A 24,962-nucleotide genomic window follows, 5' to 3' on the forward strand; every position below is an offset into this window, starting at 1 on the left:
GTCTGTTGGTAATAGGAAGTTCAGACACTGATTTATTCGAGTCTTAAATACCATCAACTGTTAAGCTAACAAGGATGTTTTCCTTTTAGGAATCCTAGAGTGGCCCTTCTGGACTAAACTGGTGGTTGTGGCCATTGGCTTTACTGGAGGACTTCTTTTTATGTATGTTCAGTGCAAAGTGTACGTGCAATTATGGAAGAGACTCAAGGCTTATAATAGAGTAATCTATGTTCAAAACTGTCCAGAAACAAGCAAAAAGAATATTTTTGAAAAATCTGCACTAACAGAGCCCAACTTTGAAAATAAAGATGGACGTGGAGTCTGTCATTCTGACACAAACTCTTCTTGTTGCACAGACCCTGAAGACACTGGAGCAGAAATTGTTCACGTCTGATTGTGTGGAGTGTGTGTATTTTCCTGGACATTTGTGAACAGCTGAAGGAAATTGTTTACTGCCAATTGTGTACTCTTTCTTATGCCCTATAGTAGTATAGATTGGGCAGGTGACTGATTTTAATGGTTTCTCTTTTTCTAAACCTTCCTTAGTGAAATATCTTGGAAAACCCTCACATTGGCTGTGTCTGGTGGGGTTCCACCTCTGCAAGCATCTGAGAAGAAAAGGTGGAATACCCACTGCCATGATCCCATGATGTCTGACTGGGTTCTTGCTTTTGGTCCTGAAATGAATGAAAGAAGAATGCCAGGAAGGCAAGGGAGTAGGCGACAGTAAGCCTCGCTTTCTTTCAGTTGTCAGCTAACGCTCTTGCTATAGAGTTGAGGGTTTGGGAATCTAACCATGTTGAAAGATTTCCCACCTTAGGAGAGCCTGGGGAGATGAGCTCCTTCTGCCAATGTTGACACTGCCATTTCTCATAAGCAGACAGGAGCCATGGTGCTCTGTATAGTGGCAATTATTCACTAAGCAAAAAGCACTTTATAAAAAGAGAATCTTTATTTTGTAATGTGTGTGTCCAGGAAATGAACGTCTCACTTAGAAACCTTCCTGTCATTACACCAATGGTCAACTTTATGTTACAATGGATCTAAAGCCTTTTTTGCCTTATATATTCTAAGAAATGTGATATAGGCAGTGTCAATAAAAGGGACTTATGGCTATAAAACAGGACAAATAAATCTGAAACATTTTTATAATTAGGAATTAGTAGATGCCAAATGACAACTTGAGCATAATTCCTATGGACCTGAGCCTATTTTATGACATGTTTTTTTGTCATAGGCTTGCCCCAAATACTTCTTTTTTCAATACCAAAAAAGTAGGGTTCATGAGATCACACAAAAGGAAGTGGATAGAATGAAACTGAATATTAAAGAGCTATTTCTTTGCAAGTCAAACTTCTGCTTTGGCTTCACGTTGAATGAATAAGCAGGCACTGCCCTGATGCCGAAGATTACTCCTGTGAAATTCTGTGGGAAACTTCCTGGGACACAGAGGCAGCTTGGCTAGATCTGAGACCATGGCCAGGAGTGAGCAGTAACTCCCTAGGTGCACTGTCACTGCCCCTGTCATACCCATGCCTTCGGTCGCCTTAACTGGACTGAATAGACAATCTTGTAGGAGTCCTTGGCCCCTGTGATCAGTCTGTTCCGTCATCAGGGATATTACCATGATTACCATCAGGGATGACCATGACAGAATGGTCATCTCTCAGACCATTCTCATGAAACAATGAAGACCAAAATCATTGCCATCAAATGGCTTTTGTCCCTTAAAAAGATTGATTTAAGTTTTGTTGTATTTGCCCGACATTATGAACATGTTTTTAAAGAGTTAACTCTAGGAAAACAGATCAGGAGGGTCTGCATTGTGACACGAATATGCAGATACTCTCTAGGCAACTTTGCATCTGCATTGATGCAAATGTTTGGAGATTGCGGGGAGGATGGGAGTCTGGCCCCCAGTCCTCTGAGCCTTAGATGCCTCATCTCTCTTACTAAGAGAATGTGAAGCAAACATAAGATGATTCCTCTAACTTTCAAATGGAAGCCTGTAATTTGTTTTCAATGTCAGGAAGAATCTACTCGAAGAGATTCTTGACTCTGGGATAGAGCATGTGGGAAAAAGCTTTGCCCTTCACCCTCCTCCCACTGGATAGTCTAATGGATGGGAGAAGTGGGTCTGATAAAAGTTGCTGCCCTACCATGGCCTTCCTTCTGGCTGGGAAGACACTGTCTTGCCACAGCCAACCTCTGAAATTAGGTCAGCCTGCTGTCTCTGTTTCCCAGGCCACATCCATCCTGTGCGTGTGTGTTCACTGTGCCCGTGTGTTCACTGTGCCCCAAAGTGCAATTACCTACACCCCTTCTCAACCTGAGGATACTAGACAGCTGCAGACTGTCCACTCAGGGGAGGTGAACCCAGGGGTAATCCTGCCTCTACCCCTAGCAATTGCTCAGGCTAGGCTTCTTGTCCCAGCCGCTCTCACAGTGTATGAGTGGTCAAGTGAGGCCTGAAATAGATTTTAGGTGGGGGTCCTTCCTCTCTCCCCTTCAATAGGACCCTTTGTGCAGAACTTGAAAAACTTAGACTTCTATAGAGAGAAAAGTATGCTTAGGTAGGGACTGTCCGTGGGTACTTACCTGTCCATTGTGGCTGCCGACCCTTATGGCATCGGTACTTTTATAGTCATGATACTTGTGTTGCTTCCGTGTCTAACCAGATTCTCATATGAAATCTTCATTTTTCAGAAAGGCCTAGAACCATCTTATCTTGTACCCCACTGCCCCATGCCCAGTTTCTAGATGCTTGCTGCCTGTGCATGGTCTTATCTCCACATCTCTTCTTCTTTTCTTCTCTAGAATGACATATACACTTTCCTTTCTCTTATCTTTCAGGTTCTAGCTGAATACCTTGGAACCCAGTCTTAGTCCTAGCTGCAATCTCTACCCCACAGATTTAATAGTTGTGCACTAAACCTTGACAAAATTGTGCCGTGTTGACATCTAGTGGGGCTGCCCATCTACCAGGTGTTCCTTTAGTCTGTGTCACCTTGCCCTCTGGCTTATTTGTGAAACCTTTTCCCATTTCCCCTCATTTTGTATCTGGCTTGAGTGGGATTGTGCTACTTGTATGAGCCTCTAGAAATGTTAGATAACCTTGCAGGTCTCAGGATCAGGAGATCTGGCACTTGTTGGCTAGGCCTGGGTGAGAGGAATGCATCCTCAAAAATGTTATTCTGATTTGGTTTTTAACCCTAAACATTAAGGACTTCTGACTTTGATTTGCCCAAGATTAAGGATTTATGAAACCTTTGTCAAAGGTCTCTTCTTATTTCAGGCCTCTAATATCTCTTCCTTTTTCAACTTCATTCCCATTTCCAATCTTACAATTTCTAAGTATACAGGTGTGCCTTACCTGACTGCAGACTTCTAGGCCCCTCCAGGCAGTTGGGCCAGTTCGAGAACTTCATGGAAATTCTGCACAGGTTGGAGCTACTGCTGCTGCATGGTGGTAGAATGGAGGCCCAGGGGAAGCCTGGTAACAGGCACTGGGAACTTGCCTGGTGCAAGTACACTTTGGAAATTCACTTTTGGGTCTGATCTGAAATGTGTAGCTTCCGTCTCTAGCTCAAGAGATTATCAAAACAGGGAAACAGATTTTATCCTTGGGAAGTAATTAACTTGTGCAGCTCATCACCTATTTAAATGCAATGTTTATTGAAAGGTGATTGTCAATAAAAAACCAAATTTACACTGGCATGTGTTGTGTAGTTTCTAAAAGGCACTTCACATTTGAAGTTTTTCTTAGACAGTTTCTAGTTACTTAAATGTCTAGTTTTTTATCCTTTTGTGTATGTTCACTGTTTTCCAGTATTACAACTTGAAATATTTCTCTGTACAGTGGGGTTGTTTGTGATCTACTTGGGGTGTCTAAAAATTGCAGCAATAAAGCCTTTGTTTAAAAAGGAATTTTGCCATATAAGCGTTTTTCTGCAGGGAGTGAGGGGCAGAGGCGCTGGGAACATGGGCAGACACTCAGGTAAATCCTGAACCCTTTTACAGCCCCTGCAGAGGTGGATGGCTCCATAAACTCTAGCTGTTTAAACGAAAGTAGTGTTCATTTTAATTTTATTTTTTGCTACACCTGGAATGCTCAGGGATTACTCCAGGCTCTATACTCGGGTCATTACTCCTGGATGCTGGGGGATCATATAGGATACCAGGGATCAAACTGGGTCAGTCACATTCTAGACAAATGTACTTGTTCCAGCTCCTACCATAAAAACATTTTTTAATGTGCAGTCAACAACAACAATAACAACAACAAAATATATTTAAAAGTAGCCACATAGAAAATCCAAGGTATTTCTGACAGTGCTCACCCATGTTGTATTTCTCAGGCAAAAGAGGTTCTTGAGTAAAAAATATTTTAAGAAGCTTTGGCCTAGAATGAGGCAGTTGGAACTGCTGAGGAATGTGATAGTAGGAGGGAGGCATACCAGGGCACCCTGAAACTCAAGTTCTCTGTCACTTTTTGGAGGAAGTGATGAAGTGTATAAAGCTTATAAAGAGTAGTTGGCTCCTGTCACTGTGTGAGAGCCTAATGGGTTTTAATAATTTCAAAGAGACTAGATGCTATACTCCTATAGATAGGCTTTAGGCTCTGCTTCCCTCAGGCCTTTCTTTCCCAGCCACCCACTACAAAATGATGGATGTATGGACTGCTCGGGGTAATTTCAGTCTTCTTAGTGAGCTGACCAATTCCTCTTTGAAGTAAGGGGTCATTGGTATATTGCTTTGCCTATCATTTACATATCCAGAAGATTTCCTGCTTCCAAGTTAAAGTTGAATAATTTGGATAGACAATGCTACTGCACAGCCTTAAACCTAACACTTAACACTTGATGCAACGCTTTATGGTAAAATGCTTGCCAGCTCTTGGTGTATATGAATAGAGGAGGTGGTGTAGAGTTCATGTACTGTTAGGCTTGTGGCCTAGCCCTTTCCCAGGACCTGTTCTTTCTCCCAACAGAGATAGGACATGTAACTGTATACCTGTGTTACTGGGGTGTAGCCTTAGCAATGCCCCACACATGGCATCTGTGTGAAAAAATCACTGCCCAACCCTCAGTCTCTCTCTCTGTCTCTGTCTCTGTCTCTCTCTCTCTCTCTCTCTCTCTGTCTCTCTCTCTCTCTCTCTCTCTCTCTCTCTCACACACACACACACACACACACACACACACACACACTCGCACGTGTCTCTGGACTTCCATCAACACACAACTGCAAGAAATATCAGTGGTGTCACATTGGTTGACCATCAGGTGCCTACCCTGGATTCTTAATTCCCTCCAGTCCTCCTTGAATAAGTTGTTTTGTGGCTAGTAGATCCCTCCTCAGAATCTGCCTTTCTGAAGCAGGATATACCTGCTCCATAGCACTGTCCCTCCTGAGCTGGACCTTGACTGCCTTTTCCCCCGACCCCACCCAGGTTTGTCAGATCACCCACAACAGGCTAACCCTCACTCTTAGAACCCAGGTTTCACAGCTGAGTCCAAAGAAGAATCTAAGAATCCCCATTTGTTGACTTAAGTAGTGGAAAAACAAGCCTCTCAAGGCTGGCAAAAGGTTGAGGGTAATATCTGTCAGTGTAGGCAGCTCTCAGGTGTGTCTCAGGGGAGGTGGCTCAAAATACTCAAATTTGGAAAATTCTAAGACACATTGCATTCAGAATGGCAAAAACCAAAATTTGTGACAATATTAAAAGCAGCAAGATTGAAAAAAGAACCTATAGACAAAGGAAAGCAAAGTTTATATGGTTCACAGCAAATGTATCAAAAGAGACTCTGAACCAGAAGAGAATAGTGATATAGAGTACAAAAACAGTGAAATTAACACTTCACCAAGAATACTCTATCCAACTAGATTATTCTCCATAGTTGAAGGAACAAAATAGAGCTTCGGGTAGAGGCTACAGCTTGGCGAATTCATAGTGTTGACACTAGTTTTTTAGAAAGCATCAAAGGAGCAAAGAGCTGGACACATTTTCACAGCATGTGGCCATTTGCTCATGGTAGTTTTTGTTCTCTACTAGATTAAGTCAGGTATGTTTACTCAGAACTTGTAAGGGACTGATACATTTTCATTCTCCCACCCAAGGTAGACATTTTTCATTCTTCCACCCAACTTAGCTGTGTGGACCAGTTTTTTCATTATGTTGCCTTTGGACCTTTGTTGCTAGCTTGCTATGTATCTTTAATCTCACATGTAAGAGAGTTCATTCTATATTTGCCCCTTTCCTTCTGACTGACTTCACTCAGCATGATATTCTCTAGGTCAATTTATATATTTTCAAATTGCATAATTTTAGCTTTGGAACAGTCTCCCAGGAGCTGCTTATGGACCCCACAACGTTTTTCTTTTTAATTTTTTTCATTTCAGTCATAACAATGTTCCAGCACTCATCCCTTCACCAGTCTACACATTACCACCAATGCCCTTCTCCAATGTAATATGTTTATTACAGCACTATTCACAATAGCCGGAATTTGGAAATGACCAAGTGGCTAAAAACAGATGAGTGAATATCCCGCAACTTCTAGATCATTCACCTTAGTTGGCATTTTATTATTTATATATCTTGGCTCAGGCTAATTTTTTATCCATAGATTTTTACTTATTAATTACAGATACTTATAAATAGCTATAGTCAGATATTTTCTAATAGAAAGTCAATACTCCCTTTCTTTGGATAAGACACTTAACATTTTATAGTCCTATTCAAATTCCCCTTCAAATTTTCTTAATTCTGTCCTCTTACTAAAATTTACATATGTAGGATTTACCTGTTTTATGTTTTAAATGTGTTAGCGCAGAATTCTTCATAATCTTTAAAAACGTATATACCTCTAAAATTTTATTTTGTCAACTTATTGATTTACAATTCTTTGAAATTTCAGGAAATTAGCTCTAATTATATATGTGTAAATGTTGCCACTTCTACAACAATAACAACCAAAAAATGAATTTTTCCCCATATGCATAATAAAAATGAAAGAAAACTAAGAAAAAAAGAATAAGGGAACAATATTGGAACAGCTTACATGGGGTCTGTGGGGAGTCTTTGGTACACTGGTGGAAGGAAATAGGATCTTTGGTGATGGATCTTGTGTTGGAATGATGTGTACATGAAAGGTATGAATAACAATATTATAAATCCCGGTACTTCAAAAATGAATAAACATTGCATGCTACATTAAAGAAATAGGAAGGATCTTTCTAGGCAAACTGGAAAGCATTGCTATGCCAACTGGACAAGCTATTGGATAGAGGTAATCACAAAAATAACGTTTTTTCTGGGGGGATTGGATATGAGTGATTTAGGATGACTGAAAAATGAAGATGGAAATTTTTATTTTTTATTTTTTGGTTTTTGGGTCACATCCGACAGCACTCAGGGGTTACTCCTGGCTCTATGCTCAGAAATCACTCCTGGCAGGCACAGGGGACGATATAGGATGCTGGGATTTGACCCACCGACCTTCTGCATGCAAGGCAAATGTCTTACCTCCATGCTATCTCTCCGGCCCCGAGATGGAAATTTTTAAATAAGATTTTTTAATGACAGTATATTCTTAATCCAATAGGAATTTATAGGGTATTTATGTGCACAGCATAGAGTAGAAAATAATTATTCTGCACCCTTAACAAGACTAGGGACAAGTTACTCTATATATGCTATTGCTCCCAGATATGAAAGAGCTGAGTTGGGCAGGGAACAGGAAGTACAGAGTCTTCAGAGAGCAGAGGTCCATGTACTGTTCCCATTCATTGACCTCAGTGTTGATACACAAGAAAATATACCAAAGTTTAACTATAAGATGACTCAACTTTGGTTTGAAATCAGTTAACCTGGACTTGGAACAATAAATAGTCCTAGGATTCTCAAGAGGCTTCAGAGGAGTAGGCTACCAGCAGGCCTGCCCATGAAGATGCCCACTAGGACAGGTAGCAAGAAGTGTGGACACTGAACCAGCTTTGAGCAGTCAGCCATGCCAAGGGAAGACTAGCTTGGACAATTATTAGATAGCCACACTATTGGGAATCCGGTCTGGAGATAAGTAATAATAGGGCAGCTTCTTGTTCTTGTTGCGTTCGGCAATCTTGCTGACTATGGTGTCAAGATTCTTGCGGAATCGGGCCATGGCCTCCTTCACAGGCTTCTCGATGAAATGTTCCTCTGGGTACATGCCCAGGAACAGCTGAGGGCCCAACATGAAAGGGAAATTAAGCTGATGAAGTCAGTCTCCTCACTTCCCCCCACCCTTCTTTCCCCCAAGATCATCCTTAGGGAGGTAAAGGAAGGAATCTGTGCTCATCTCCCCATCTCTGTCCTCTACCACCTGCTAATTATATTGAGAATATATTCCTAAATTGTGATCTTACAGGTAAGTGAGAAAAATAACTGTCCCATTGGATGGCAACCAAAGTACATTTAATGAAGAAAATTAACGTGATGAATTTGGAGACTATTAGGTGGTTCTAGAAGTTTGTTGGGCATGTAGCTATAGAGTCATGCTCAGGGCCATCACTTATGTCTTTCCATCTGGGCTCCATGTAGAGTCCAGCCATCTGTTCAGTCCAGAATAAACAGCTTACATGCAGATACACATGTTTCAAAACTATTTTTCCATTTATTTGGTAATCCCAGTGCTGCTTAGGGCTTTACTCAACTCTGTACCCAGAGATCATTCCTAACAGAACTTGGGGAACCATATGTGAGGCAGGCACCCTATCTACTATCTGTCCAGCCTCCAGGCACAATGTTAAAATCAGAAAGTTTTATAGTAGACAAGATAGGTTTGGAGAAACATATACTATTGATGGGATTTGAGATTTAATTGTGAAGACCAGATAAGTTTTAGCAGTTATGGCCAAGAAATTCTACCAAAAACATAGACTTGAGCCCTATTGAATCTACATTGAATGCATGTACAGAAACACATATACCGAGATGCTAGTGAGTTGACCTCTCAACTTTTTCTATAGCAGCTTAGAAACATGATAAAGCGGTCTGGTATTGGCTGAGCTGGTCCATTGATTCCATGTTAGGAATTCTATGTTAGATTCCATGTTAGATCCAATGTAGGTGTTGGGTTAAACCTTATGTGTGTGCTTGGGAATGACTAGAAGGATAATCAGGAAGCAGTTGATACTTTTGGAATGTTAGGGAGAAACCTACTTGGAGAGGCTTGTCAATAGCTGAGGGGAGGAATGTGCCTTTGCTGGTAATATCACCATCCAAACATAGTCACCTGAATTTTCCTGTGCCATTCACCCTGAAGTCTGTCCAGTCTAAGGCCTAAGGACCTGTGTGTTCCTCCAAGCTTAGAAGTCAGGACTGGCTGGCATGTGTCTACCCTGAACCCTGTGTCACAAAATTCTAAGGTTACAGAATGGGTTTAAGATAGAAAGAGCAGGAAGGCCACCCTCTCACCTCATTTTCCTGGAACTGGCTCAGGGCCCACACTGCACCCAAGTGCCAGCAGGACCGGCCACGGTCTGGCAGAGTGTCTACGATCTGTTCGATGGTCACCACACCCTTGGCTGTTGGTGGCGGAGCTCTCATGGTTGGCGGGGCATTGGGGATCCAGGAGCACCAGTCATACTGTGGGGACAGCCACTGATGCAATGGGTGCCTCTGTTTCCCCTCAGTGACCAGCTGTGCTGCCACCCTCAGTCTAAGCATATTGGATAGAGTCTCCCTCTTCTCCAGTTGGAGGTGGGGTGAGGAGAATACAGAATCTAATATGGGAACTCCAACAACTCCAAAAAATTCTAGAAAAGGAGATGGCTCCCCTCCAATTCTCAGAATGGGTCAGCGCAGCCTTTTCCTGCCCGCCCACCACAGGACTCATCTTCTTTTGCCTACCTGGCCAAAGTTCACTGCTGCATGCTGGGCTGAGGCAGTAAAGATGATCATAGTCAGGTACTCAGACAGCTTTTCTTTGGTCTTGATGGACTTGGGGAAGCCTGAGGCAGAGTCATGGGCTAGCTGAGGTTCAGCACTGGGGTAGGACCCCAGATAGGCAGGCCCCTACCCCATCCCTACCCCTGGGCTTTCTATATAGTACTAGAGGCCCCAAATATGACCAAGGCTCATAGGGACCAGCAGTTGGCCAGTGTTCTGTAGTTTTTGAGTCATTGGGCATAGGCACTGTAGAAGGTCACATAGGAAACACTGGTGAGCCTCTGGCCCCATTCCCACGTGCTAAGGGGGGTGCCATGTACCAGTTGCCCAAGGGAAGTCAGGGATACAGAGTAGAGGACAACCAGGAGCAGATGGGGAGAGTCCCACCTGAGGCCTTCTTGCCCCGCATGCCGTACACATAAACATCCTTCAGGAAATCCTGCAGCTCCTGGTCTTCCACCACCACCTGGTCACTCTCGTAGTAAATGTTTATGACCTCAGCCGTGAACCTGGCTCAGGGTAATACAGCCAGGGGTTGCAGAACTGGACTTTGTATAGTGCCCCATCAACCCTGTTATTCCTTAATGTCCAGACACAGTTTGGACCTTCCCCTACCCAGCATAGCCTGCCCGCATTTTCTATCAACTGTTTTAGGCAGGACTAGGCTAGGTGTGGCCTGGTAAGTCTACTGCCAAAACTCCTCATGTCCATCAAGGTCACCCTACCCCAGATCCACAAGCCTATCCCAAAGCAGAACCCCCAACCCCTGAGAACACTCACGTCCTGATGGCTTCCCATACCAGGAGCCCATCATCCCGGTAGAAGTAGTAGGGAATGTCCTCTGTGCTGTCCATGCCCCGGGCTTTGATGGCCTCAGGGAGGCACAGTGAGCTATAGGTCAGGTCCTGCATGGCTCTCTGCACCATCTGCACGTGCCCTCCACCCCCTGTGGCATTGGCCTGGAAAGTGGGGTGAAAGGATTTGTTTCCAAAGGTTGTCCACACCAATCTTCCAAACCAGAGCTCCCAGGAGAGGGTGAAAGGGATGCAACCTGTGTTCTTTGAGATGGTTTAGGAGGGATGATTTACTCAGAGACTGCCAAGTGTATACCCAGGTGGAGGTTCTAGGGAGTAGCAGTTTAAGTGAGGCAGTGTGCACAGGGCAATGGTGGGATCATGGGGTGAGCAAGGGGTGATGCTTGGGCGAAAATCAGGGATCACTGGTACTGTGTGAGGCCTGAGTTAATAAAGCTCTCAGGTCTTGGAGCTGCTCTCCTTTACCTGAGACATGAGCTAAGAAAATAGGCAGAGCAACCGTCAGGACCCACAGTGCTCTATTTCTGGCCTACAGGGAGCTTGGATGGGCTGAGAGACACATGCGAAGAAATCCAGGCCCTTCTCAGCAGGCCCCAAGACCTGGGCTCAGAGTCTGCAGAGGAGGACCTAGGTGCTGGGGTCCAAGTGGACACAGGTGGGCTAAGAGTGGTTGGTTGACTCAATGACCTTTTTCAGTTAAATTGGAGGGGTTGGGAGATGATGGTCCCTGTGCGGGAACAAGAACCTGGGGTTTGTGACTAGGTCCTGTCCTTCCACCTGGGCAAAAGCTGCCTGCAATGCCATTCTAGGAGCTAAAGTTCATATTCCTGGCCTCATACCTAGTACCATGTTTGTTAATACTCAAATTATTTGAATCTCTAGAACTATTTTGGTCTGAGACTCCTACACCCAAATTTGATCAGGTAGATTAGACAATGCATTTCCTTTTCAGCTTCAGCTGGTTTGACAGTCATTTGCAATCCAAAACAGCACAGTGCCTGAATCTTAGCACTTTGACCTGATTTCTCAAAAGAGGAGGGACTGGAGGAAGGGTATGGGTAAGTGCTGACATTAGGATCTTCCAGGGTATTGTTAGGGATCACAATGGGGCTGGTGTGCTGACTGAATGTGGAGTGTGGGCTTTTGAGGTCCGGCTGTGAGGGAATGAAGGGGAGGGTAAGAGACAGGGGGGTGGGGAGTAAGAGGTTCAGAGTGAAGGGGGGAAAGAGTTGGTAGACAGATGCAGGATCCTAGTTCATGAAAGATGAGTAGAGGAATGGCAAGGAAGAAGTGGTGGTAAGCAGCCCTCAAAAAGAGGCTGGTGGCAGGGGCTGGGCAACTGCTCTTCCCAGATCTTCACCCCTCAGAGTCTGGTCTCTGATAGGAAATCTGGATCTTGGGTCAGGTTGGGAACAGAGTCTACTGAGGTTCCAAGAAGTGGGTTCCCCTAGTTCTGGACTTCCCCCAACCCCTACTCACCTTGTCAAAGAGTCCATACTCACAGATGAGCTGCTCACGAGCCTTGGTGTTGATGGCGATGGTGAAGCGCACATGTGCCACCAGGAGCTGACGAAGGAGGGAAGGATGGGCTCAGAGAATACCTGACTGGCCCAGTGTCTCCTAACCAAGTCTGAGCCACCTCAGGTGTCCCTAGATCCCTCATCACCAACCATGCTGGGGTACTGTGGAGGGCACAGTGCTGCCAGGACTCAAGGGGATATGGTTGGCATGCTGACCTTGGTGCAGAGTAGGGCTGGAGGGCTTGGGGGTGTGACTCTTGGAAATCACAAGAGATCAGCAGCCTTAATGTTGTGGTAATAACACTAGAACTTAATAGTGGTAATAGCTAAAGGATGTGATAGGCACTGTTTGAAGTTTCTGAATTTATGACTTAATTTGATACTGACTGTGCTTTGACAAAGTAGCTATGCTTTTTTGTTGGAGCAGATAAGGAGATGGAGGCACTGAGCATTATTTTTAGCCTGATGTAATGCCAGCATTTAGGGTTAGGACAGAGATAGGGCAGGGATTTGAAAGGTTGCCATCTAAACTGAGTAAAGAATCACACTGAACTTGTTTGCCTTTTCAAACTCTGCCAGCCAGGGCTGATGTCAGGCCTGGCATTGTGTTCTCAGGAACCAGCAGGTTCTGGGCTGCCTACTCTCAGGCAAGGGGTGGGGCCTGCTGCTGCATCTCTTTCAGAGGTCAGGGATAGGAAACTTTGACTCCCATCCAGATACCTTCCCAATTCTGGTGAGACTTACTCTACCTTAAAAATGGGGTGCACAGCAGGCAGCTGGCGATACATTGCAATGCCGAAAACTTCAGACATCAGATGTGTGCGCAGGAGGTGAGTGATGGTCTGATGAACGTGGAAGTCACTAGAACGTACCCAGATTTTGGCCAGAAGCCAGTCATACTTTGCATCCGATGGAAGAAAGATAGGGTTCTCATCTCCTGGGACTTGGTTGAGCTGACACATGGAAGAAAGAAAAGGCATTGCTGTGTTTCACATTAGCTTTAGATGTGAGAGAGAATTGCTTCTGAGAAAATTCTGGAAGCATCAACACAAATTATAACTTTAAATCATGAGAAGATAATAAAAAGGACAGAGAGCCCATCTACTTCATGCTTGACCTGGATGGTTTATAGAGCCTATTCAGTGTCCATTTTACCATATGTAATGAGGTGACAGTACTGACAGAATTACTAAGGGCAGTGGTGAATGAAAGAATTTTAAGGAACAGGAATACTAAATGCCTGGTCTACCAGGCTAGCAGAAAGCCTTAATTTTGTAGGTTTTTTTTTTCTTCTATCTCATAAGTAGCTCTTCAGCTTTCTGTACTTTCTTAGTGGATTTGAGACAGAGTTGTACCTCCCCTTGGAGGCTATGCAGCCACCCAGGAAACAAGCAGGGCCAGACAGCCTACCTGGATAGCAATGGGGACAATCTTGTTGGCCAGATTCTTGTATAACAGGCAGATGGGTGCCGCCAGAAATTGCATTGTGCATGGGTCTGTTTTGTTGGCATCAATACCATCCAGTAGCTGGAAGTCCACAATGAAAATGTTCCCTTGCTGCAGGAGGCAGGAGGAAATGTATGTTCTGATCAATTCCGGCAAGAGACAGATCCAGGTGTACGTCTCAGTAAGGGTAAGATATCTGTAGAGTCTCCTGGTAACTCAGAAAAGACCAGCATTTATAGTTCTTTGGTTCTATTTCTCAAACGTTGAGCAATGTAAAAGTTTTCAAAAAACCTAAGGGTTTGAGGTAAGTGAAGAGATATAGTGACCCATTTTGCATTTGTTCCATCTCGAATATGTTTTGGCCTTCATGGAAGATGTCGAAAGACCATGCAGAGATGGAAGAATGGAAGAATTGGAGAGATGGAAGATGGAAGGATGTAGAGATGGAAGGGTTTTAAGAATGGGAGAGTCTGTAAGGACTGAAGGGGTAAGTCCTGAGGGAGAGGGTCTATAACATCATGACATTTACTGAGCGTAAGGGGGCTCTTCTAGGCAGGGGAAGCCAACAGGGAGAGTGGTTATTAGATGGGTATGTTCGATGTCCTGGTGTGAGACTTGTGGGATATTGAAGAAACTAGTTAAAAAAGCACAGAATTTGTAAATGATCTTGATTCATATTCTTTCCTGTAGTCATTACACTTCACCTTCTAAATGATAGTCCTGGGATTGGAGAACTAGAAACCTACTACCACTGGGCTCCCCCAGTGTGGATAGCTGAGAAAAGACCTCAAAGAGAGGTTACTTCCTTGAAATGTGAGGATAGTATTTCTCAAGCTTAGTAATGGTTGCAAACTTCATTTGGCTTAATAAGAATCTCCCTGCTGCTGTGCTAAGTATGTATATAGTTGAGCATTTACCTATAGGAGCCAAAATTAGTGCACACAAATATGCTTTGATTAAATAGCACTTTACTTGGGAAAATCAGTATCAAGAGAAACATAAAAATAACTTTATAGGGGCCAGAGCAATAGCACAACAGTAAGGTGTTTGTCTTGCATGCAGCCAACACAGGACAAACCCCAGCATCCCATATGCTCCCCTGAGCCTGCCAGGAGTGACTTCTGTGCACAGTCAGGAGTAATCCCTGAGCACTGGCAGTTGTGTCCCAAAAACCAAAAAACAAACCAAAACAAACAAACAAAAACCTCAACAAACTGTAATCCTCAAAATGAAGTTAGTCTTTTAAAAGATGTTCTGTATCTTTAAACAGTTTGCTTCCTCAGATAGGAACACCTGGCAAACTTGCTAGTCTTTTAATTTATATCAGAATTTATACCAGGGTCCAGCCTGGGAGTAAAAAACTTTAAGATGTTAAAATTGACCCTTTTGAGCCTAGAGAAACCTCTGGCTCAACTCCTCTCTGTCTATTAATGGGAGCTTATCATTCAGAATGTTTGTAACCTACAATAAAGGCCTATGAATTGTCTGTTGTGAAAAAACTTACGCATCAAACAGTATGTACTGATAAGTTTTATGCTAACAAAAAAGTACATTTTTAGCCTTGCAGGAAAGCAGATGTAGGCAGTCTCTCAAACATAAAATTTATGTTTAAATACATTCCTGTAGCATTCAATAAAGACACACAATTCAGATTTACCCACATAGCTGAGTATGGCTCCATCATTCGCTGAACCCTGCTCCCACTTTCCTGGGGATCCAGAGAATTCCCTGAAGTGGCCAGACAAAGAGGCCATGACACGTGCTCATTCCATCTTACAATTGAATCTTCTAGACTAGAGAATGATCTGGAGCTGCAAGCTAGTACATATTTGGGCCTACCCCGAAGATTTTGGACAGAGGTCAGGCAGTACTTCGTTCAAAACCTTCCGTCTTCCTTCTCCCTCCTTCCTTCATTCTTCTCCCTTCCTCCCACCTTCCCTCCCTGTTTCCCTTTCTCCTTCCTTCCTTCCTTCCTTCCTTCCTTCCTTCCTTCCTTCCTTCCTTCCTTCCTTCCTTCCTTCCTTCCTTCCTTCCTTCCTTTCTTTTCCTTCCTTCCTTCCTTCCTTCCTTCCTTCCTTCCTTCCTTCCTTCCTTCCTTCCTTCCTTCCTTCCTTCCTTCTTCCTTCCTTTTCCTTCCTTCCTTCCTTCCTTCCTTCCTTCCTTCCTTCCTTCCTTCCTTCCTTCCTTCCTTCCTTCCTTCCTTCCTTCCTTCCTTTCCTTCCTTCCTTCCTTCCTTCCTTCCTTCCTTCCTTCCTTCCTTCCTTCCTTCCTTCCTTTTCCTTCCTTCCTTCCTTCCTTCCTTCCTTCCTTCCTTCCTTCCTTCCTTCCTTCCTTCCTTCCTTCCTTCCTTCCTTCCTTCCTTCCTTCCTTCCAATTTTTATAGAGGTACCATGATTTACAGTGTTCCATGCATACATCATTTCAGTACCACACAAGTGTCCTCTTTGTTTCATCAATATACTAAAGACTCCTCCCATCTCCCACCATAGGGACTCTCCAGTTTTGTTACTTTGGCTATTTGTTATTCCCTTACTGTATTTTTATATCCAATATATGAGAAGATTATTCTATATCCATCCCTCTCTTCCTGATTTCACTCAGCATAATTTCTACCAGTGCCATGATTTTATTTTTTCTTATAGCTGAGTAGAAAGCCTTTCATTTTTTTTAAGCAAGTAATGAAGTCAGGGATCAAAATTTAAGAGGCTGGGAAGTAGATTAGGGTTGTCCCTGTGTCAGAGAATTATCAAGAGCAGCTCAGTCCATTTGTATGTAATCAGCACCATAAATTTCAGCATTATTATAACTGTTACTTTTGCTACGACAAAAAGTTAAAAGGATTTTAAATGAGAGGCATATTCACAACTCTACCCACAGAGGGCATGCTATGACCAATTTACAGTAGCTTCATGAACACTGATGACTTTTAAGGTTTTGATTTAACCCGGTTTGAAGTTGAAACCCCACAGTCACTGAAGCAATGGTAACACATCCAGAGATTAAATCTACAGAGAAATATCACTGCGTGCAAGTGACCTCTTAAGTTAGGTGGATGTGATGTGAGGACTGGGAAGACTAGCCAGAGACAGTAACAATCACCACCCTCTCTGGGTAAGACTATAAGGCAAGCAAGATGGAATGGATTGAAAACACCAGATTTACAGGGAAGATGGCAGGCCTGATTCTAATGGAAAGAAGCCAATGATGAGTCTGATGCAATGAAGTACCTAATACTAAGTGCACTAGAGCCACAGTGGAGGTAACCAGAAGAAACTCCTTGTACCTTAAGACTTGGAATTTTGAGAATTGACTTTGCAAAAGGGCTGGAGAGAGTAGGTTAGGGTAGGAGCAGGTGCTATTGACCCTTTCTTCCTCCCTCCTACCCTCCCTACTATTTCTCCTCCCCTCCCTCCCTCCCTCCCTTCCATACTTTCTTTCTTTTTTCTGATTTTTGGGTCACACCCGGCAATGCTCAGGGGTTACTCCTGGCTCTATGCTCAGAAATCGCTCCTGGCACTCAGGGATGCTGAGATTCGAACCACTGTCCTTCTGCATGCAAAGCAACTGCCTTACCTCCAAGCTATCGCTCCGGCCCTCTTTTCTTTCTTTCTCCTTCCTTCCTTCCTTCTTCCTTCCTTCCTTCCTTCCTTCCTTCCTTCCTTCCTTCCTTCCTTCCTTCCTTCCTTCCTTCCTTCCTTCTTTTCTTTCTTCTTCTTTCTTCCTCTTTCTTTCTTTTCTTTCTTTCTTCTTTCTTTCTTTCTTTCTTTCTTTTCTTCTTTCTTTTCTTTCTTTCTTTCTTTCTTTCTTTCTTTCTTTTCTTTCTTTCTTTCTTTCTTTTTCTTTCTTTCTTTCTTTCTTTCTTTCTTTTCTTTTTTCTTTTCTTTCTTTCCTTCTTTTTCTTTCTTTTTCCTTCCTTCCTTTCTGACACTTTTGTCTCTCTCTTTTTCTCTCTCTCTTTATTCTTTCTTTCTTTCTTTTCTTTCTTTCTTTCTTTCTTTCTTTCTTTTCTTTCTTTCTTTTTTCTTTCTTTTTTTCTTTCTTTCTTTCTCTTCTTTCTTTCTTCTTTTTCTTTTCTTTCTTTCTTTTTCTTTCTTTCTTTCTTTCTTTCTTTCTTTTCTTTCTTCTTTCTTTCTTCTTTCTTTTTTTCTCTCTCTCTTTCTTCTTTCTCTCTTCTTTTCATTTTCTTTCTCTTTCTTTCCTGCTTTATCCCCCACCCCCATATTCCATTTGTGCTCAAAGCTTACTCCTGGCTCTGGCTCAGGAATTACTTTTAGTGGTCTTGGGCAACTATGTGGGATACTAGAGATTGAACATAAGTTATTCATATACAACAAACATCCTACCTTCTGCACTAACTCTCTGGAACTAATATGTATCATTATATAGTCAATGAGCCCAGGCAACTATGTGGCTGTGAAAAAAAAAGTACTGTTTACCAGTAGCAGCAGTAACAGCTGAGGGTGGTGCCTAGAATAAAAAGCACCATTTTAAATTGAACTGAGGTGACTGAGGCCAGGCAATTTTGTGGCCGGGAGAGGAAAAAGAAATTATTGACCAGTAATGGCTAGAGGGCTGTTGCATGTGGCCAGTATTTAGGCTAAAAAAAAAAACAAACAATTTTGAATTGAACTGATGTGAGTAAGGCAGAAAAGAGTGTAGTTGTGCCACATCACTCTGGAGCAATAAATTTTTTCTAGTCAAGGAGCTCCCCCCCCAACACATAAAATAAAAGCACAACCCTAAAAAAGGTCACAATGGGAAAATAATGCAGAAATCCACACACCTTGTGACTGAAGATGCTAGCTCTGAAGACTTAAATAACATATATTAATCCTCTGATCAGGGCTTTAGAGAGGAAATGTTAAGGCTGTTCAAAGAACACAAAGAAACCATGTAATGGAGAGCCCATAAGACTCAAGATACTCATTTTTTACCTCAACCTCCTCTTCTAAGGTGAGCTGCCTTTCTAGGCTGCACTCCACCATTTCTGTGGTCACAGGAAGGTTCTTGGGCAGCTCTTTGCAGCGCTGGATCAACACCGGGTTGCAGCCATTCAGAAACTGGTAGCCAAACATGAGATCTTCTTGCCAGTGCTTCATGACCCGTTCTATGGGGAGGGAATTTCATCTCAGCCTGAGTTCAATATCGAGGCATCCCAGATCGTTGTACTCCTGATGCTGGCCAAAGCTAATATCTGCTGACATCCCTCTCTCAATTAGCTAGCTTACTATCCTTTGGACATGTTAGGCCTGTTTCCCTGTCCATCAATAATTCAGGCCATGGCTTTACCCTGTCCTTCCTGAGCAGACCCTTCAAGATTCAGAAGTTCCATGGGGCTTTTCTTTCTCAAGAACAAAAAAATAGACAAAAGGGATTTGCATTACACTGATAAAACGTATGTATAGCAGAACTGGAAGAAAATTTTTGCATGCCGTAATATGCCAAAGGATTGATCTCTAAAATATATAAAAATGCATTAATACCTTAATTATAAACTAAGCAAAGGCCTAGAACTACTATTTCTCAAAAAAAAGATAAATAACTGATATGTGTATGAAAAACCACTCAATATCACTAATCATGAAGGAAAGCAAATCAAAATGACAATGAAATACAATATCACAACTTTTAGATTGACTGTTACTAAGAAAGGAAGTGGGGTGGGGCAGGAGTGATAGCACAGCAGGTGGGGCATTTGCCTTGCACACAGCAGACCCAGTTTTGATCTCCAGCATTCCTCAAGCCTGCCAGGAGTAATTTCTGAGCACAGAGCCAGAAGTAACCCCTGAGAATAGCTGGGTGTGGCCCCAAACATCATCATCATCATCATCAACAACAACAACAACAAAGAAAACCAAAACAGAAAGACAAGGATATGGTGAAGCATAAGAAAATTTATGCTTTGGTGCAATGCAAAATATGCAATCATTAAGGAAAATCACAGGAAACATTAAAATATATGGGGCCAGACTGAAGGCACAGCAGGTAGGGTGTTTGCCTTTCATGCGGCCAACCTGGGTTTGATCCCTGGCATCGCATATAGTCTCCGGAGCCTGCCAGGAGTAATATCTGAGTGCAGAGCTAGGAATAATCCCTGAACGCTGGCAGATGTGGCCCAAAAGTAAACAAAAAATATGTAACTATAAAACTACTATGATTGAGCAATTCCACTTGTGGGCATATATCCATCTACAATCATTGGGATTTTATTTGTCTATGTTCATTATAACACAATCCATAATAGTCAGGATGAGGAAATTACCTAAATAATAAAGTAAAATGTGGTGTAAACATACAATAGGATTCTATCCAGTCTTTAAAAGAAATATTTGGGTCCCAAGATATGACTCAAGGGTAGAAACACTTCTCTCATTTGTGAGCCCTGAGTTAAATCATTGACACAATATCAAGCATTTCTGGAACACCACCCTACCAGGTGAGCGAATCACTGGGAGAGGACCTGGGCCCCTGGGTGTGGCTCCTATTATTTATTTTATTTTATTTACTTAGTAGTTCTCGCAAGCAATTCCGACAGGGTCTGGGGGTTTACCCTGTGATTCTTGACCAACCCAAATTGGAGTGAGGGTTTGAGATGCAGCCTTACCATCATGGGACCACCAGGGCATCCTGGCAGTACTCGGGGGTCTCTAAATCCCCTAAATCTCTAGGACCATATTGCACCTGACAATGTGTGGGGCACCATGTGATGCCAGAGATGGAACTGTAGTCATCTTCCTGCGAAACATGTATCTTAATCCCATACTATTTCTCTGGTTCCTGTGACCTCCCGTTTTAGTGAAAAAAAACGAAGAAAACAAACAAAAATACTTAGTTGCAAATGCTTTAAAATTTTTTTGAGTCTTGCTTTTTGTTCTATGTGAACCTGTCCCAAGTAGACTAGAGGCCATTGTGCTAGTGAAGGTCACAGTCTGCTAAATTCCATTTCTCTGAAATAGTCAGACACAACTAGAGAACAATGGTAATTGCTAGGGCCTGAATAGGGGTAAATGGGAAGTTTCTAATCAGTGAACCTAAGGTATCAGTTAAGATGAAAAAGTTCTGCTTAGAATATGATAATGATAGAGTATATGTGTCACATGTGGAAGGCCCTGAGATTAACCCTGGCATCATAAAATTAATAAATTCTAGAGATCTACTGGATAGTAATTTCATTTATTGAAAAATATAAAGAAAAGAAATTCAGGTCCTTGATTCAGGACTGAGGGATCCCAGGATGAAGAGAAGGAAGTAGGAATGGGGGGTGATGAATGGAGATGCATTGATTTCATTCCTCGTTTTCTTTTGCTCTTTTGTCCTTTTTCAAATCTTCTAGGCAACTGTGATACTTTTGCTCTCATTACAGCATCCTAGTCCAAAGGACCCCAATATTGCTTTGGTGTATATGTTTAAAAAATAAGTCAAGGGCCCAGAGAGATAGCATGAAGGTAGGGTGTTTGCCTTGCATGCAGAAGGACAGTGGTTTGAATCCCAGCATCTCATATGGTCCCCTGGGACTGCCAGGAGCGATTTCTGAGCATAGAACCAGGAGTAACCCCTGAGCACTGCTGGGTGTGATCCAAAAACAAAACAAACAAAACAAAAAAGTCAAGAGGGCCAGAGCTATAGCACAATTGGGTAGGGCATTTGCCTTGCATGATGCCAAACTGGGTTTGATCTCTAGCATCCTATATGGTCCCCCAAGCCTATTAGGAGTGATTTCTGAACACAAAGCCAGGAATAACCCAGGAAGACCACTGGGCCCCAAAATCAACAACAAAAAGTAAGTTGAGTTCTGACTTAGCTTTGTTCAGAGGTATCGTCAATGATCAACTGGTATTCATAAAAAATTCTGATAACTTTGAGACTTTTGATAATGAGATGAAGTAGAGGGGGCTCAACCTGATCATGTCAAGAAGAGGATTTGTGGGCTTGAGAGTGATCACAGTGAAGCAAAATTCATGGGCTGAATTCATGGGATCCTAGTGTGGGTGAGGAAGGCAGGGCAATTGAGCCAAAGAGGGTGGGGAAATTTTTCTAATTCTAAGGCCGACTCTGGCTGGAAAATGGTTGCCCCTTTCCCTAGCACCTCTACTCACCAGAAATAGTATTGCTGATCTTAACAAAAATCTTCTCAAAGTCAGCGAAGTCATGCCAGGAAGACTGGAACATATGCATAAAGCGGTTGATGAACAGGTTCTCCATCCTGCAGACCAAACATAGCATCACCTTTCACTAGTGCTCAGGCTTCATTTTCTCTGTTCAGCCTCTTCAGCTGGCCTCAGCCACTAGACACAACCAATGCAGCACCAAGAGGCAGTTGATTGGCTGGCTGGCGCCAGGAAAGAAACCAGCATCCACAGCTACACTCCTACCTTTTCTGTGAGAGGTCATCCACTTCTCCCAAGAGCAATCTCACAGTTTCCAATTTCTTTCAAGCATTGTTCATATGTTCAACCGATCATCAAATATTTTTCAAGGAAATATGGGTGGATTGGTCTAAACTTTAGATCATACTTGGTGCTGCTTAATTCCTGGCAGAGTACTGTGGACCATATGTAGCCCTTGGATTGAACCATGGTTGACTATATTCATACAAAACAAGTGCCTTACCCCTGCTGTTTCTTTGGTTTCCTGTTATCAAATGTTTTCTACTCACATAGTAAAAGTTTGCAAGATGGTTGTGGCATCTTTGTGGCCGTTTCACTGAGTTTCTTGACTTTAGGGTGGGGTGGGATGAACAGTTCAATTGGATTAATCCTCATTTACTTTCTAATTATGGTTCTGTGCCTAAAACACTCATTCCCAGAACAACAAATTAACAATGACCTGGAGCTTTAGACATAAAATAATTTCAGTTTGTAGATAACAAGGCCTGAGATTTGAGTGTCCTGGGTGAACCTGGGGCTTTCTAGAGGAGGCAAGTACAAGAGAAGTTGAAATTTTGGAGGGAACAGGTATTGGGGGGTGGAGGGGATGAAGCCTGCAGAGCCCCAGAAATGCCTAGGACAGAGTTCTGAGAATCTGGGCAGGACTCAAGAAGAATTTACTTTAGTGTCCTTGGCAAACACATCTGTGGCTTTTCATGGCAATGTCCCGTGTCCATAGTCAATGTGGTCACATCCTCTAAAGTACATGAAACTCTAGTCTTTGTCTTTTGTTAGTCCTGTGCATTTGGATTCCATTGTTTCATAATGACCTTTGCTCCTCTTTCTTATCCTACATAAGTGTGCTGAGTGTATCTGAGGGCTATCCTGGAGCAGCACACTTCCCCTGAAACCTCAGCTTCTACTCTACCCCTAGCCCCCAAGTTTGGGGGTGGTGGTGGTCCAGTTATTTTTGTAGTGCTAAAGGCCAATGAAAAACAAAACCATCTCTACAGATGCTAGTCTGTGTCTTAACCAGAAGGGTGGCAGTACATCTCTCTTACCTCCAAGCTCTGCAGGCTGGAGATGCACAACCTACATGAAAGGTTGCAGCAAAATTAAGCAATAAATAGATGAGCAATTAGACCAATAGACCAATTCAAAGAATAACTCAGAAGATGAGAGAATCCATGAAAATGGAATCTAAGGAACTGAAAAAAACCCCAAATGTATTATCAAGCTATAATAGCAGATCATAAAGACTGTGAACAATACAGATAAACATGAAGAAAAATTACAAGCCAGCATTTATAAAGAAGTCAAAGTGAAAGGAAAGTCATAAGGATGGAATAAAATATAAGATTTTTAATGAACAAAAGCGTAGGTCTACCAGAAGGGGAGGAAAAAAGGAAAAGGGAAAGAACAACTAATGGGAGAAATATTAGCAGAGAATTTCTCTCACTCTGTAGAAAGAGACAGCTTCACAAATTCAGGAGACAAAAAGAATGCCAAGCCAAATAGACCCAAACAGAACAACACTAAGACATAAAATAATTCAAATGGCAAATGTCAAAAAGAGATATGGAGGCTGAAGTGATAGCACAGTGGGTAGGTCGTTTGCCTTGCATGTTCAACCTGGATTTGATCCCCAGCATCCCACATGGTCTCTTGAACCAGCCAGGAGGATTCCTAAGTATAGAGCCAGAAGTAACTCCTAACACTACTGGCTGTGACCCAAAAACAAAGAAACAAAACCAAATCTCCAAAATCAACAACAAATAGAGATATGAACTTCTTAAGAAGTTCATATTTTGAAGACAAAAGTCTTCAAAATGAAACAAAGACCTTAAGATCAGACCTATATCCATGAGATGCACTGAGGTTTGAAAACATAGGAAAAATGCTCCAAGATCTTGATATCAAAGGAGTCTTCAATCATCTGATGCCAAACTTATAATATAAATCAAACTTGAATAAATGGAACTACATTAAACTATAAAGTTTCTGTATGGCAAAAACAAAACAAAACAAAACACCACAGGCTAAAACTAAAAGACAGCTGACTTAGTGAGAGAAAATATTTTCACTCAATACACCAGATAAGAGGGAAGAAAATCCTTAAATATAATCCTTAAATAAATAAATAAATAAATAATCCTTAAATAAAATCCTTAAATATAATGGAAATGACATAAAAATCACAACAGATTTCCCATACAAAACTGTCTAGGCAGGAAAAGATTAGGATTATATATTTAAATTACTTAATGAAATAAATGTTCAACCTAAAGTCTACTATCCAGAAACCCTCTCATTTATATGGGAGGTAGGGGTTAAAACATTCTCAAATGAAAAAGAATTTGCAAACAAACTCTATATGAACTACTGAAAAGTCACTTACCATATTTTCCGGCATATAAGACGACTTTTGAAACAAAAAAAAGTCAACCGAAAATCGGGGGTCGTCTTATACGCCCAGTATATCCAGAAAAATGTTTCAATATGCAGCTAAACGAAACAAACAAAAAAATTCAGGCCTCAGAGTTTCCAAATCTCTTTCTTGGGGGCTCCCAAACAGTACTCAGGAGATCTGGAGGCCACTTCTGGCAAAATCCAGCAAACCGTGTTGGTGGTTAAGTGCTAGGGTCCGAGGATGGGGTGTTGTTTGGTACATGTAGTGAGGGAGATTAACTGATGCCACCAGGGAATTGCCAGAAAAGGTGCCTATGATAAGGGACCAATCACTGCAAGACTGCTCGGACCGCCTCTCTAACTCAGCCAATCCAAGCAGGCTTTCATGCACGCAAATTAGACAATGTTCTGGACCCGAATCTACACTGTAAAAGCCTGCTCAGATTGGCCAGAGTCAGAGAGGAAGTCTATTACAGTA

At 42.5% G+C, this 24,962-nt stretch overlaps 2 protein-coding genes across 5 annotated transcripts in view; one reads left to right on the top strand and one right to left on the bottom strand.

The window, feature by feature from the left end:
* MARCHF8 (membrane associated ring-CH-type finger 8) overlaps positions 1-3,174 on the top strand; it is a 113,470-nt gene extending 110,296 nt beyond the window's left edge. For both annotated transcript variants that reach the window (XM_049790680.1, XM_049790681.1), the window contains one exon: positions 90-3,174. In XM_049790680.1, the coding sequence (XP_049646637.1) occupies positions 90-394 (305 nt within the window). In that variant the 3' untranslated portion in view covers positions 395-3,174. The remainder of the gene's footprint in view (positions 1-89) is intronic.
* Positions 3,175-8,039: 4,865 nt separating this feature from the next.
* ALOX5 (arachidonate 5-lipoxygenase) overlaps positions 8,040-24,962 on the bottom strand; it is a 58,038-nt gene continuing 41,115 nt past the window's right edge. The window contains exons 5-14 of one of the 3 annotated variants that reach the window (XM_049790672.1): positions 21,806-21,912; positions 18,644-18,816; positions 13,674-13,820; positions 13,013-13,216; positions 12,223-12,309; positions 10,709-10,800; positions 10,316-10,437; positions 9,890-9,990; positions 9,455-9,625; positions 8,040-8,219 (exon numbers count right to left, since the gene is read on the bottom strand). In XM_049790672.1, the coding sequence (XP_049646629.1) occupies positions 8,040-8,219; positions 9,455-9,625; positions 9,890-9,990; positions 10,316-10,437; positions 10,709-10,800; positions 12,223-12,309; positions 13,013-13,216; positions 13,674-13,820; positions 18,644-18,816; positions 21,806-21,912 (1,384 nt within the window). Of the gene's footprint in view, positions 8,220-9,454; positions 9,626-9,889; positions 9,991-10,315; positions 10,438-10,708; positions 10,888-12,222; positions 12,310-13,012; positions 13,217-13,673; positions 13,821-18,643; positions 18,817-21,805; positions 21,913-24,962 lie in introns of all 3 variants that reach the window. The other 2 variants (XM_049790671.1, XM_049790673.1) reach the window with 2 other exon arrangements.

Source organism: Suncus etruscus, chromosome 17 (assembly GCF_024139225.1).
Source record: "Suncus etruscus isolate mSunEtr1 chromosome 17, mSunEtr1.pri.cur, whole genome shotgun sequence".
In the NCBI taxonomy this organism is placed as follows: domain Eukaryota; kingdom Metazoa; phylum Chordata; class Mammalia; order Eulipotyphla; family Soricidae; genus Suncus; species Suncus etruscus.